The sequence below is a fragment of the Sinocyclocheilus anshuiensis genome, unplaced genomic scaffold (assembly GCF_001515605.1).
Source record: "Sinocyclocheilus anshuiensis isolate Anshui unplaced genomic scaffold, SAMN03320099.WGS_v1.1 scaffold283, whole genome shotgun sequence".
In the NCBI taxonomy this organism is placed as follows: domain Eukaryota; kingdom Metazoa; phylum Chordata; class Actinopteri; order Cypriniformes; family Cyprinidae; genus Sinocyclocheilus; species Sinocyclocheilus anshuiensis.
In genome coordinates this window covers 4,778,937-4,794,794 of record NW_015549605.1, presented here as the reverse complement: position 1 = coordinate 4,794,794, position 15,858 = coordinate 4,778,937, and the positions used below count along the sequence as shown (strand labels likewise).

The following is a 15,858-nucleotide window of genomic DNA, read 5'->3' as shown; positions in this document are numbered from 1 at the left end:
TTTATTTATTTTATTTTATTTTATTTTATTATTTTAATGCACTGACAACCTTAAATTTTGTGTACCAGTGCTTGAGGATTGGTCTTAATCTTTCTTCATTGTTTCTTAATCTTAAATATTATTATAAAAAATTATATATTCTTATACAATCTTATATATAAATATAATGTAATAATATAAACATGATCTTAAATATAATTGTATTTTGTTTTTATATTTATACATTAAACATTATACAGTAACCTTCAGGAGGTTTCGCCACTTATTTATTTATTTTAGGGTTTCTTTATGATAATTTCAGAGTGCTATTGGTTGAGGTTTGTCTTGTGCAAAAAAAATATCTTATCCTTATAAAATAGGAAATTATGGGTCAATTTTATAAGAAACCTGTAGATTATATTAAACTTAATGAATCATTTGGAATTTTGAATTACATTTAAATCAAATTTAATTTAATAAAAAATATACATATATATATGTACTATTTTATTTTATTTTATAAAAAAATATGATTCTTCACGGATCATTTTGGCCTGTTATCATTTGATGTTTGTCTTCTGCTACCCAAAAATTGCCTTTGTGTCATTTTTGTTATATAAATGATATTTAAATCTATCATAGATTGATAAATAATGACAGTAGGCCCTGCTGTTTTGTCAATGTACTGTTCAATATTATCTTAATCATCTGATCTGATCTTAATCAGCCTGCTGTTGCTATGGTTACATCCTCAGGTAGTTGTGACTTTTACACAATGCCTCTTTTGTGTGAAATGAAAATACATGGCCCAAATAAACTACTGAAAACTTTTCAAAACCCAGGTTTAAATCAGCTATTCTCTCAAATGAACTATTTAAAGGCTCAGTCCAGTCACCTCTTTGAGTCTGAACAGTGATGCTGATAGTAAAGCAGTGCAGTGTCTTTAGGTTGAGGATGAGTTTATAAAACGGCTCCAGACATCTGTGATGCCCATCGAGTTTGACTTCCGCTTTCTCACCCTTCAATCTACCATCACCCTTAATTTGAATGCTGAACTCAGAGAATGAGTTCATACGGCATCATCCCGAAAACCCATAATGCATTTCATCTGAACTCTAGCCTGTATATGATAGACTTCAGAAGAGGATGAAGGGAATAAATGAAGAGAGGTTCTTGATTGTGTTGCATTGAGTGGATCTGTGTGTTTCTGGTCTGCTGTGACTGATGCAGTGGCAGTATTAGAGCGGCAGCACACATCCTCACCAGTCGATACTTCATTGAGTTGTGTTATTGTGAACAGATCAAGGGTCGGTTGTCTTGGAATGCATTAAAATGTTACCCTTTAGGAAACCATTAGATAACAGCGACACAAAACATCCTGTTCTTAATCATTGTAGACTCAGATTTCTAATCATTTGGCGTTTCCAACCAGAGTGAAAATTGTAGAAATATCTAGATGTCTATAGCAATAAATTCTCACAATTTATATATTAGGCTAGTTATATAAGACATGTTTTCAGGGAATTTATCATAAAAATAGATAAAAGCAGTAACATGATTCGGTAACATTAAGATCTTGTTTCACAAATGAAGATATTTGTGTAAAATAGGACATTTTGGAAGTTTACTAGAATCATAAACGATTATATATACTGGAAATAATGTACGTGTGTGTGTATATATATATATATATATATGTGTGTGTGTGTGTATGTATGTATGCATAAATGTACGTATTAGTATATACTGAATGCATAATTCAGTATATACTAACAATTTGCACTTTTTAATTGGATTAAAAATGCATTGAAATTAATAATAGTATACATAATGCTGTATGTCCATACAGTTGAACATACATATATTTTGTAAATAATAATTCTTAATATCTTCTTATTTTATTTTTGCATTTTTTTTTGGTATTTTATTCATTATATATTTTTTCATTATTTTTTTATTACATTATATGTATCAGGACATGCAATAATAAATATTTGGTTAAAAAAAAATCTTAATATCTTAGTCTTTTATTTTATTGCATTTTGTTGCTTGCTTGATTGATTGCATTAAAAATATATATTTTTTAAATTAAAAGGTTTTATGCTCCAGTGCTTAGGGATTGTTCAGACTTGTAATAAAAATAAATAGTCTTTTCTGCATTTAAAATATGCATGTTAAGGTTTGAGACTGGTAGCAGTGAGGTTTTAGCATATTGTTTTTGTGTTACTGCATGCATATGTGGACTCGCACATTCATAATATGCCCCCTCTACTCTCATACAACACAAACTCGCCTGGGAATGAGTGCGTGTCGTCAGATCAGTGTTATCTCAACATACAAGACGCATTAATCAATACAGCTGTAATTACGTGAGGCTGCTCGGTGTGTGTTTGTGTGTGTGCATGAGGCCACGCTTGCATTTGCACCCTTTGTTAAGGTCCATGTCTGCCTTATGTCGGACAATAAAGGTCTGAGCAAGGGTTAATTAGCAGTGCTGGAGAACCATCTATCAGCCGCTCAGCCATGCAGCTCCATTATCCTCAAAACACACACACACACACACACACACACACACACACACAAACACTGTTCAAATGCATGCACACGCACATGTGTTTGTGGGATTTGTATGATCAGATATTATACCTGCGACATCCAGTACTGCATTATAACTTCATTTGATTGACCTCTCTATACGAAAACACAAAGAATATGCAAATTATTACTGCAGAGCATTCTGGGAGAGTTGTTTGTGGATGCATTGATTAATTTCACAAATAATAGGAAAACTATTACATTATTTATATACGCTGCTTTTTTGTTTCTCTTTTAAAGGAATGTTCTGGGTTAAATACAAGTTATGCACTATAGCATTGATGTCAATTATCGTAAAATATTATTGCTGTTACGGTAAGGCACTTAAAATGGAAGTAGACAGGGTGATGTCTAGCTGCAAGAATATAAAAATATATATCAGCATGAGCTTATTAGCATTATAAAATAACTTATTAATCTTCAACCTTGCTGTTATAGCAATGAAACCACAAACTTAAAAAAGACCATTTAATGTAAGTGCTTTAACAAAAATACAAATTTCTGCTTTTAAATACATTACAATACATTAAAAAGCTTGACTATATTTAATTTAAGTGCATTTTTGAAGCCAGTGGGTTTCATATTAAAATGTATATGAATGTGTAATTAAAAATGTATATCCTGTTTTTGGCCCCCATGGTTTTTCTCCATTTTTCATCTTTTTAAATGTATATATATTTTTTTGTCAATTTATTTTATTTTATTTTACAAATATTCCACAAATTAGTTTGACTTGTGGTACTAAAATAACTAAAACTAAAAAAAGTAAATAAAAATCTATATAGACATAATAAAAAAAAAGACAAAAAAAGACAAAAACACAACAAAATTACTAAAACTTTAACTAAAATTAAAATGGAAGTTATAAAAATAAAAATGCATTCAAAATAGCAATACAATTTATAATAGTATCTCAATAATACTAAAATAACACTGACTAAATGAATAAAAATGCTAAAAGTCTAGGGCATGTCAATTGCCTTACCACGGTTTTTGCTTTTATTTATTTACTGAGGGACGAGTCGTCATTGTAATCCGGTAATTGACATGGTCACAAATGCTGTCAGCAGCTTATGCTGTTCTTTTATCCATTAAGGAGGTCTCGGGTTGGCCATTCTCTTCCTATTTAATAATTAGTGGTCTAGTGGTGTGACTCTCGCAGAAAAAAACAGACTTTTAAAAAGGTATTTTATTTAGTAGCTGAGGCATTTGTCTGCATTTTATTTTGTAATCTAACTTACTGGTTAATGTTATGAGTCTTGCAGGGAAAACAGACTTTTTAAAAAGTATTTTATTTTAAAATATCTTTTAAAAAAATATAATTATTTTTGTTTTGTTTTATTTTGTTTTGTTTTGTTTTGTTTTGTGTTGTGTTGTGTTGTGTTACATTTGGTTGCAGTTTCTTTTGTTATATAACTTGACCAGTGTTTGGTATTTGTATTAAAGTTCATTCTTCTTCAAATAAAGCACTCAAAATCCATTGTGTTCTTTGTGCAATAAACCAAGATGCTTTGATATGAGATCATAACTTCATATTCACACCAGAAAGCAATATTTGCTTATTTTAAAGTGTTATGCAATAAAAGAGGAGTTATCTTTCCCATTTTTATGTATCTTGGCCTCTTGGGTGTTGTCTTATTTGTGTAGCCTTTTTTCATGAAATATTCATAAGTCGCTACTGGTATACTTAATGAAAGTTTGCAATGCATTATGGTTAATCTTTTCCGTTGAGTGAACTTTGCAAAAATTCGCTTGGCATCTTATTAGCAACGTAGTTTTTGCGTAAGATGCTGAGAGCATTGAAACTGTGCTTTTTGCATGTTTTCGAAGTTGTCACGTTTATCAAAAACTCTTGATTATCTGTCTTAGTGTCAGATTTCAATTTTCACTCCTCACTGCAGGAGACAGAGTAAATTTGATGTATTTTTCAATGTCAGAGTTTTGTTCAGCGTCATTATTCATGAATCTACTCGACGCAGCTATCTGCACACATGCGGTGATGTTGCTCAAGTGCTTTGTGGCTAAATGTTTTCTTATTTACAGCTTCAAGAGGTGAAAGCGCAGTCTAGGTGATTGTGTACTGCCGTGCCGTCGGGGATGTTTGGATTTAACACCGTTTATGTAGCTTGACGTGAGGTGCATTTCAAAACAGTTTTGTAACAGAATCCTTCAGAATAATTCAGCCGTGAGCTTCTTTAACCTCCTCCTGTCCTCTTTCTCTAGACAATGAATCTGTCAGTCAGATTTCCCACAGACTCAATTACCCATGATTCTCAGCATCAGACCTGACTATTTACCTTTTCTTTTTTCTTTTCATTTTGACTTAAATTTTTTTTGTGTATAGAAACTGTGGCCATGAATTAACAATTCGTTCCTTCATTTAAGAAAATTGTGGCCTCATTGTATTAATTTTCGCCCTCATTTGAATTAAATCAAAATGAGGGAATGAATTAGCAAAACCACAATTTACTATGAAAAGGAACAAATTAATAATTAATTCTTGTGATTTAACTAAAACGATGAAACTAATTAATGAAATGAGGGAAACAGCTTCTAAATTCGTGGCCACAATAAATCTATTTTTGTCCATGTCATGTGTTGGGCTTTGTAAAATATGTCTATATAGTATTATTAATTACATTTTTTTCCCAGTTATTTTAGTACTTTAACTAAACAAAAACAAAAAGTGTTGCATTGGCAACTAGCTGAAATAAAATAAGTTTAAGTTTAATATTTTATTTAATTTCACTTAACGTTTATTTAAAGTAATTAATTTTTTCTGGATTTAGTAATATTTTTTGTTTTAGTTAATGATAATAACCCTGGTTGGCACATGTTGCTAAGCTAATGCAATACTTATTATGCACAAACAACATTCCCAACTCACGAGAAAACGTAACTAGTGGTGATTTCGTATGAATCTGTACGATGTGACTCTTATGAAAACATAAGATTTTTAGGAAAAAAACATAAGCATGAAGGCCCATCTATAACCCCACCCCTAAACATAACCGTCATAAGAAACATAAGATCATACGAATTGTGAACACCAATTCACCAAAACGTAAAATAGTTATGAATTGCCAAGCTATTGTGTTATAGTATCGTATATTGGGTGAACTGCAACTATCATCAAAACCTTTCAAGATCAAATGAAATAAGTGTTTTATAATTTGTATCTGTTGACTAATCCACCATTTCACTGAGCTTGTTGCAATGCATTCTAGGATTGGCTTTTGTATAAAGGAGAAATTCAATGGTGCATGTAATTTGGCCAAAATTAGGTATCTTAGAAGGCAGAATACAATTGCTGTCTAAGCAAGCAGGTCACTGGATCTAGAAACGCATCCCTCTTTCTTCCACTGTGATACAAGAGAACCTTTTTTCTAAACTTTCTCTATCTTTATTCTCTTCTCTGCAGATTCCTCAGATCAGCTATGCATCCACAGCTCCGGAGCTGAGCGATAACACCCGCTACGACTTTTTTTCCCGCGTCGTTCCGCCGGATTCTTACCAGGCCCAGGCCATGCTGGATATTGTCACAGCGATGGGCTGGAACTACGTCACCACGCTGGCATCTGAAGGGAACTACGGGGAAAGCGGCGTGGAAGCGTTCGTGCAGATCTCCAGAGAGATGGGTAAGATGGCTTTTCCAAGATTGGCTAGATTCATTGATGAACTTGAACCAAATGCACGTTTCAAGAAACAAGCTTCTTTCCTCTTTATGTTTTTAGTCCCAGATACTAACCAACACATTATTTATGTAGTGCGTGCACTGCCTTGACAGAAGACAAGAAACTGAGTGCTTTATTTTGCACAGGTCTTGTAGTGTATGCTTGGCCTTAAAGGAATAGTTCACCAAAAAATTTAAATTTGCAAAAAATGTACTCACCCTCAGGCCATCCAAGATGTAGATGAGTTTCTTCATCCAATTTGGAGAAATGTAGCATTCTATCACTTGCTCAGCAATGGATCCTCTGCAGTGAATGGGTGCCGTCAGAATGAGAGTCCCAACAGCTGATAAAAACATCACAATAATCCACAATGTCCATGCTTCTCTGCGAGTTTGTTGTATTTGGAACAACTTGAAAATCTGGTATTGTGTAAATGATCCTTATTCGTTCAGTGCCTGTGCCAATGCCTGTGCATGTTTTTTCTCTGTAACCATTTACAAAGTGGACGAGTGTTTAAAGCCTAGCATTTTAAAATCTGTATTCCACTCTTGAATAAGCAGGGGAAGCATATTATTATTCTTATCTTGCACATTCTTATCTGCTCAAGATGTACAGAAGTTGAATCCATTTAATGAATTCTCAGTTGTTAAACTAAGGATAAATGGGGATTGTGTCTTTTATGTACTGTAGTGTTTCTGAACGTACCGGGTACCCTGGTGACTCTCTGCTCTTTCACGTATCGACCGGAATGTCATAGTCTTGATTTTGTAGGAGTTTGGGAGCCGAAGTGCTCTCAGTTGAGTGTTCAGCTGTTTTCTGTCCGTTCAGTGGATGTTGACATTGCTCACAAAGGTCAAAGGCGATGTAGACCGACCGGCGGGACCAAGTGTTTGTTGTCCACGCAGCAATGAGAGACTTAAGCAAGTCTTACAGAAAGTAAACAGGGTGAAGTAAAATCTTGACGTTAGCCATTGCACTACTTTAAGCAGGTGGTATTTCAGCGCAACATGTGCGTCTTATTCACTAACCACTTGATCATTTCACAGGTTTGCGATTGCAGAATTTGGTGCAAAAGCAGGAAAATGCTACATTATTTGCTGAAGCTTGCATTTTTGTCTTTTTTCCCAAAAAGAGAGTGGGAAAAGGATTATTAGCTAATCAAAATCCATAATCTTTGCCTAAACTAATGAATCAATGTGAAATGAAAATTCATAGAGGTTTAATGATACTATTGATTAGTTAGTATTGAAAGTTGTGTTGTGAATAAAACAAAGATTATCAGAGTACTTAAAAAAGAAAAAAAAAAAACTATTACTTGCGGTTTCTATTATTTGGGAAATAAGAAATCTCTTTGTACTTTTTTCAATGTAAATCCTGATTATTTTTGAATTTTCATAGCAAAACTGGATATTACCATAATATTTAAGTTACAGTTTTTAAAAAAAGCAGAATTCACACGAAAAAAAGCTAAATTATTAATAAATTTCACAAAGAAATCACAAGTAACACATAGAATTAAAGATAAAATTTTACAGTAGAAAAAAAAGAAATATTTTCTTGTAAAACATACACCGATAATCTTACAACATTTTTGCAGTGTGATTTAGCACTGCTCTAGCTGTATTTAGTGCATTGTCATTCTTGCCCGTGCAAACACATCCTGTTTCTATGCGAATGAGGCTTGTTATAAACTTACTTTATGAATTTAATTTATGAAAGGAATGATGGAGAAGAGTGTTATGACTGGGCATATTTCCAGACACACCATGTGGTCAAATGTAGGCCTACACTCTGTATTTTAAAGCTCTATTCGGGTGTTTAGGACCATAGTAGTGCACTAAAGTACGGCAGATAGTAGTAGTCTGCTTCTAGCATTCTAGGATTCAGTACATTTTATTGCACGTTTACCCCATAAAGACAAACTTGGGTCAGCATGCTGCTTAAGCAGCCATGCAAACTGAACAGGAGTGTGTTAAACAAACTCTGTCTAGTCTACTAACCACTTCCTCTAAAGGAATGATGGTTCTGTCTGCTATCAAGTGCCCTGGAGTATCAATAAAGACCCACGGCTGAAGAGAAGCAGGGAATATGGGTGAGAGGAGGACACGGATGGACAGGAAGTATAATGATGGGCTTTAACACACAGTTCCTCCTCCGCTAAAACCCCTCTACGCTACAATCCTCCCCCCTTCTTCACCCTACGTGACAGAATTATAGCTATTACCAGAGACCCCGCTGCTCCACAAATGCAAATATCACACAGCTGTACTAATCGCACTGTTTAATTGTGCATTAAAAATTAATGAGCGATGGCACACATTTGTGTAATAACATCCACTTTAGCATCCACCGGACTCCAGTGTTTACCATCACACGTAGTGTTTCACAGCTACTTAGAAACTGTAGCTACTCAAGATACTCGCTGTTCCTCATTTAAAGTAGTTAACCACAGTCTAGCCAGAAGCTACACATTTGAATATGCAGCCAGCTGAAAGGTGAAGTGTGTGGGGATTCTTTTTGCATCATGTATGGAGATTGTTGATTGTCTATATCCAAATGAGTGGATGGTTTTTAAACAATGAAAAACAGAAAAATTAACCATGGTTTTACTACAGAAACCATGTTTCTTTTGCAATAAAAAAAGTAAATAAAAAAAATGAACAATGTTTTTAATAAATGATTTTAGTGAATACAAAAATAATCATGGTTTTACTACAGTAACCATGGTTTAATTATGATTTTTGTAGTAAAACCATAGTAACTGCAAAATTAACTATGGTTTTACTACAGTAACCATGGTTTAATTATGATTTTTGTAGTAAAACCATAGTAACTGCAAAATTAACTATGGTTTTACTACAGTAACCATGGTTTAATTATGATTTTTGTAGTAAAACCATAGTAACTGCAAAATTAACTATGGTTTTACTACAGTAACCATGATTTAACTATGTTTTGTTGTTGTTGTAAAACTAATTAGCAATGGTTTTAGTACAGTAATATATTTACTATGATTTTGTAGTAAACCTTAGTAACTACAAAAATAACCATGTTTTTATTACATCATTTGCAGTAAAACTCTAATAACTACCACAGTAAGGAGTGCTTGAACTGTTTTTATTTTTGTAGAAAAACCATAGTAAATGCAAAATTAACCATAGACTTACTACAGTAACCATGGTTTAACTATGATTTTTGTAGTAAAACCATAGTAACTGCTAAATTAACCATGATTTTACTACAGTAACTATGGCTTAACTATGTTTTTGTAGTAAAACCATAGTAAATGCTAAATTAATCATAGTCCTACAGCAACCATAATTGTTTAACTATGTTTTTTTTGTATTAAAAAAACATATTAATTACAAAATCAACCATAGTTTGTGTACTGACTCGTTTGTACTGTGGGGGAAATAATTAGACATGGTTTTATAAAGAACAAATTTTGTTTAAAAAAAATATAATATTTTCATTGGCTTTTATTGTCACTGTATTGAATTCAAACAAAAGAAGGTAAACCATGGATGGAGACAGTCTAAGCATAGACGTGAGCATGCCTATATGAGTTCTCCTGGCTTTTGTTTGCAGTTGTTTTGTTGACTTTTTGGAGGAGTCTTTATTTTTCATTTCCCAAACTGCAGGTTCGAGTCTCCCAGCTGTAATGCGAGAGGTGGATTAAAACGGAGAGAAAAAGAAATGAACAAGCATGCAATTAGCCGCTAAATGAATGTCATGCAACAAGCGAATGAAAAGTCAATAGCTTTGCAACAGTGATGCCCTCATTGTAGTTTCCGCTAATGGCCAAGACAATTGAGATCTTCCTCTTTGCTTGTCACTACTTCAGCAAATCACCGTGTATCAGATAGTAGTTGCCCTTTTGGGTCTATAAACATTAACTCCAGTTTATTCTACGAAACTTTGAGTTTAATTAAGGGCCATTTTTTCTCTTGTGCATGACTGTATTCGCTGTCTGAAAGTGAATAGATGTCATGACCTAGTGGTTAGCGTACATGCTTTGATGCATTGAGCTATAGTGCTGATAAAACAGCGGTTTGCTCGTCAAAGCTGGTCAGACTCTTCAAGTTAAATGGTTTCAGAGGGGTTTTGAATCTTGCCTAAACCAGCTAGATTAGCTAAAATAAACAGTCTTAAAGTTTACAGGAAAATTGTATTAAATAAAAGTATATTGTGAGTAGCATAGTGATGTATAAAGCACAGATTGCACGGAAGTAGCTTTCTCTTGCATGCAAAGACAGTGATGAACCACCAAACTAGATGGATTATGGCACTGTTGTGATTGTAACATTGTTTTATATTAGTCATTACATAGTTGGGTGAGAAATATGCTGGATTAACCTGCATTATGTGTGGCTGTTGTGAGGTATCTATAATTGGGTGAAGTGTTCTGTCTCATTGCATTCATTCTTGTGCAGATGACTCTTGCTTTACTTACTTACTAATGATCTCTGACAACATGCCGTGTATGGCTTCTAGTCACACCAAGACTGTCTTATTTCCCCAGAATGGGAAATAAAACTGCATCGCTCACAGTTTGCTCTTTAAAAACTTTGTTTAAATGGAGTTTTCATATGTTCCAATAATGTATCAACTTGTTCCTGCTAAAATTCCTTTGGAATTCCAATACAGGTTAATTTGAAAAATTCCCAAAACATACTAATGTGTACAATTCACTGCAGTTTCTAACTTTAATTCAATACAAATTATTTTTATAGGGCAGATTATTGATTAATTAAGACTTATTTTTGCATGGTTGCATGCACAATACGTTATGACCTCAAAACACTTTTACCATTTGTAAACTAATGCGTTTTGATGTTTGCATCACATATGCATGGCTTTTCAGATGTGGTAAACTTGCTCGGTAGTGCAACTGGGACAAGATTGCACTAGTGATTTGGAATGTGGCAAAACTGTATTGATAAAAGAGCACAAAGTCTTGTAGAAGCAAGCTAAAATGGCATTGTAAATGCATTTTTATTTCAGGTTTGTTTAGGCGTAGGGTTTAGTGTAAGTCATACTGATACATTATTTTAAAATACGAGAGTATTATTCTTTTAACATTACTTACTGGACATTTCTGAATTGTTGCGATGTAATAGAACATTGTGACTTTTAAATTAATCTGTTTCTGGAAAAAAATTGTATTGCACCTTTAGAAATTGCAAATAAAGCATTGAATTAAACAAGAAATTTAGAAAGACTGAAACTGTGTACTGAAATACTTCAATAATTGTTTATAACTTAGACATTTCTTTTAATGGAGTGTACAACTGCTAGCGTGCGACTGACTGCTTATTCATAAAAGTTGCCTTATTTTGTCTACATGCTAATGGCTTCATATTGTGTTTCTTTGTCCAGGTAGGCAACAGTTTGTCATTTCAGCCTTTTAGGTTTCTTATAAATCTTTTACCTGTGTAGATTCAAATTAATAAGCATCGAGACAGCTGCCAGGATGAGGTTAGTGAGCACAGTTCTCTGAGGAGCAAGTAGCAATAGATGCTAATAGACATTAGCCTTAATTACCATGCCAATGGGCCATAGATAATTGCATTTACATCCATCATGGGATTTCCCAATAGTTTTGGAAAAGCTATGTGAAATGGCCATTTCAGCAGCTGGGCTTTTGTTCTTCAGGTCCTCTCTACACTTCATATTTGCAGAATGAGCTCTTCTATTCTTTTTCACAAAGTACTGTGACTGGAGTAAAGGATGAGTTGGAGACATTGAGATCTTTCTGCTCTTTTCTCTGTCCAACGTGTTCGTCCATAGTATGTCCTCACTCACATCTAAACTAGCCATCCTCGGTAACTACCTCAGCTGTATGCGTCTAGGCTAGCGCTAATGAGCATGCTGCTGAAGACATTATACGAAAACCCCAAAACTCAGAGGTCCAGGGCAGGGCAGCGGTTTCGGAGCTGCCGTTCCCACAGGAATTCAGGACAGAAATGCGCGTCTGCTCTGTTTAAAGGGCCTAATGAAGCCATTAAACTCCTAGGAAGCCAAACTCTGTCTATAGATTAAACACAGGCTTCTGTTATTTCGGGGTTGTGACCTGCACAGAAGGTGTCTAGTGAATGCTACAAGGGGAACCCTAACATCATAGACATTTCGATGCAGTCAGGTCTATAGAAAGTAGAATTCATTTCTTAAAAATAAAGAAGTTATGTAGTGTGTTTTTAAGCAACTGCAGTAATATGCATATGGAAATGTATTTTCAAATACATTGGATGTTAATATGTTTGTAATTTGGTTTATATGTGGAGTGGAGAAATGAAAGAATCAAAATACGAGGCTGGTAGAAATCTATTCTTTATTTTGCCAACAGGTTTCAGCACATGTAGGTCTTTATCAAGATTGCAAATGGAGAAAACTCATTTAACTGCAAACAAAGACAAGATTCAAACTTGCAGTCAACCAGTCAGAGCATTAGTACAAATAACATGACATGCATGACACAATTTGGTTTATGCACTGCATAAAAAAAGTTTCTTATTTAGTATTTTTGACTTGTTTTACAGTATAAAAAGTAAGTGGTTTTATGCTTATAACAAGATAGGGCTTAGAAAAACAAGCTTAATTTAAAGGGAAAACAAGTTTATTTTTCTTAACCAATAGGCAGATTTTTTGTTTAAAGCAAAAAGTCATGCTTTTGATGTTTTTTTTTTCTTTAAAAAAAGACTTACCTTGAGGTATCTTGCTTCTCAAGTGTAAATGCATTTTGATTTAACAGTGTTTATATATTTGTATTGAAAAAAAAAAATACTGAGGAAAAAATATTTTGCAGTGTACGTAAGGTATTTTCCTACTAAACAACTTGTTATTAAAGCACAGTTACGTAATGTATTGCTGGAGCATCATAACTGTCCCTCGGGTGACTTTAGCTATCAAGATCTTTGACAGTGTGTTGTTAACTCATCATCATTATCAGCTCTCAAAAGTGAGAGACTCAACCACAGGACATCAAACGCAACATATGTTGCCAATTAAAAGGAATTTCACTTGCTCATTTTATTTCTATAGGCATCTCTATCTACAGACAAAAGTTCATAGATGAGGTGACAAGCATCATAATATGGACAATTTAGAAAACTTACAAAGGATTCAGGATGCAGTTTTGCAAGATGTTTTAATGCACTTCCTAAACTCTCTTAGATGATTTGTGCAATTCCTCACTAGTCTTTCAATGAATTTCAAAACGGTATATATAATATAAATGTATAATGCATTATAAAGGTATTTAAAATGTACGTTGTAATGCGTTATATTTTTTCATAAATAATTGTAACAAAAGTTAAAATGCATTATGATATTTGCAGAATCTGGTTAAAATCAGAAATTGGTTGTTTGTCATATTTTAATGCATTTTACGTTCTAAAAGTGATACAATAAAGAGAAAAGTATTATAATGTATTATAACCGTGGTTACAATTATTCATGAGATTGCATTATAAGGTGCATAATTAATGCATTAAAATAATTTTATAATCCATTGAATTTAAAGGCTTCAAGTAAAGTGTTACCAGATTTGTTCTTACACTTTATGATTATGATATGCATATAAAAATGATTAAATATCACTCTTTTGCTGGAAAACTTAATTTTAACAATATTTTTTACTGACTGATTGCATTAAAGGGTTTCTGATCAAATGCATAAGTTATATTAAATATATATTTTTCTAGTTGTATCACTCAGCCCTACAGTATGTTTAAACTTATCCATTAAACTTTTCTGCCTTCAGGAACATGAAGATAAATCTCTCTCGGGCGGTTTTAATTCCACAATCCACCTTATTGACAACAGAGCGGAATATGTGTGGGTACATCTGCCTCGACTTCCTAAAAGTGCTTTTACCATCTGCAAAGTTCCGCTTCACTTGCTTTTATTTTTACTTTAAGCCTTGCAGAAAACATCTTTAGAGGGAGGTCAGGAGTGTCACGCTTGAAATAAATTGCAAAACCAATACTGGCGTTATTATGTGCGGAAACACAAGAGCGTAGAAGTGCTTTGAAATGGAAAAGCCTCGAGAACTCATATAAAGATGAAGACTTAAAGGGAGGCTCTAGAATGAAGAATGGTGTGATAACACTTTTTATTTGAAGAGAAGTACAGCTTCGAGATCTCAACATACTTTTGGTGTGAAAAAGAAAAAGGGGGTTAGCTGCTCTGTTATGAAGTTTTAGTTGGCTTCCCATGGTGTTTTGAACACTCATTAGCTGGGAACTTTCATTTCAGTCAGGTTACACTTTCTCAAAGTGTCCCTGTCTGACTGAAAAGCTGTCAATGCGCTTTGGCTAGTGGATATACGATTAGGCCGAGGCAGCAGAACATCCATACTTTCTTGCCTTCATTGATGTCTGCAGATTGACTACAGCCATTGATTCCGCTGCAAGTGGACTCTGTTCTCCTTAACAAGCTCGGGCAACTTTACTGTTTAGGAAAGACAAATGCCACAGAAGCTTCCTACCTGCCAGACCGGATGAGCCGAGCCCAGATTTGCTCCGAAACGGCAGCTGGTAATGAATCAAGGCCCGGCCAGCTGCGTGATAGATGTAACTGTCGGCCAGTGCAGTCTGAACGCCCAGAGAAATACAGCTGTGTGTGTGTTACAGAACGGCCGTGACACGAGGGGATTGAGGCCGCTTGTCTTTTGTGTTTCCTCTCACCTTCTACTTTTAAGATTTCTTTGTTTTTGCTAATATAGATGTTTACTGACAACTTAGTCAGCCTGAAATTAGTTTGCAAGCCATTTTACTTACATAATGTGACATGTTTACAAGAAAAATAGAACATTCAATGAGAAAAAGGGGGTGGGCCTTAATTTAATGTAATGGTGTATGATTGGATGGTGAAAAGTGAAGGGAAGGGTTGAAAATCTGAGGGCTTGATGATGTCAGCAGAAAAGAAAAGATGTTTCACATGCGGAACTGGCAAGTTGTTTAAATGAAAGCGTGTGAAAAATTGTATGGAATTATGACACAATTAAATGTGTGTGAAAGTAATGAAGTAAGTAACACACTAAAAATGACAAGAATGCACCACAAAATTACTACAACTAAAATTAAAATGAAAACAGAATATATAAAAAACTATGATATTTTCTCAGTGATACTAAAATAACAGCTCAGGGGCGAATTTAGTGAATTGGGGGCCCCAGGCAAAATATAGGAATGGGGCCCTATACATTTGCACACATTTTCCTAGATCAACCTTGAGGTTCCTTTTTTGTTGTGATGCTTGCTGCTGCACAATGGTGCCCCATAGTTGTGTCCAATGTTTCTACATTTTTCATGTACATGTTATAATGGCTTTCGTTCATGTTGTGGGGGGGGGACCACATGATCAGTGAGAGCAGGACGAATGTGTCCCGTTTTAAACTCAACAAAATGGTAAAATACATATATCAAGAGCATGCTCACAGATGAGAACAAAACTGCGTTGGATGAAGTGGATTAGAGCCCTGCACGGGCCTCAAATATAGGCCTTTTTTCCCCTTTTCCCAAAAAAAGCTTATACTACTGTTTCAGCTATTAAAATAGTTCAGTTTTGTATGTAATGGAAAAGTGATTATATTTCGTTTAGTTTTTTT

At 34.2% G+C, this 15,858-nt stretch overlaps 1 protein-coding gene across 2 annotated transcripts in view; it reads left to right on the top strand.

The window, feature by feature from the left end:
- Positions 1 to 15,858, top strand: part of LOC107658943 (metabotropic glutamate receptor 8) — a 198,639-nt gene that overhangs the window by 69,961 nt on the left and 112,820 nt on the right. For both annotated transcript variants that reach the window (XM_016447669.1, XM_016447670.1), the window contains one exon: positions 5,996 to 6,212. In XM_016447669.1, the coding sequence (XP_016303155.1) occupies positions 5,996 to 6,212 (217 nt within the window). The remainder of the gene's footprint in view (positions 1 to 5,995; positions 6,213 to 15,858) is intronic.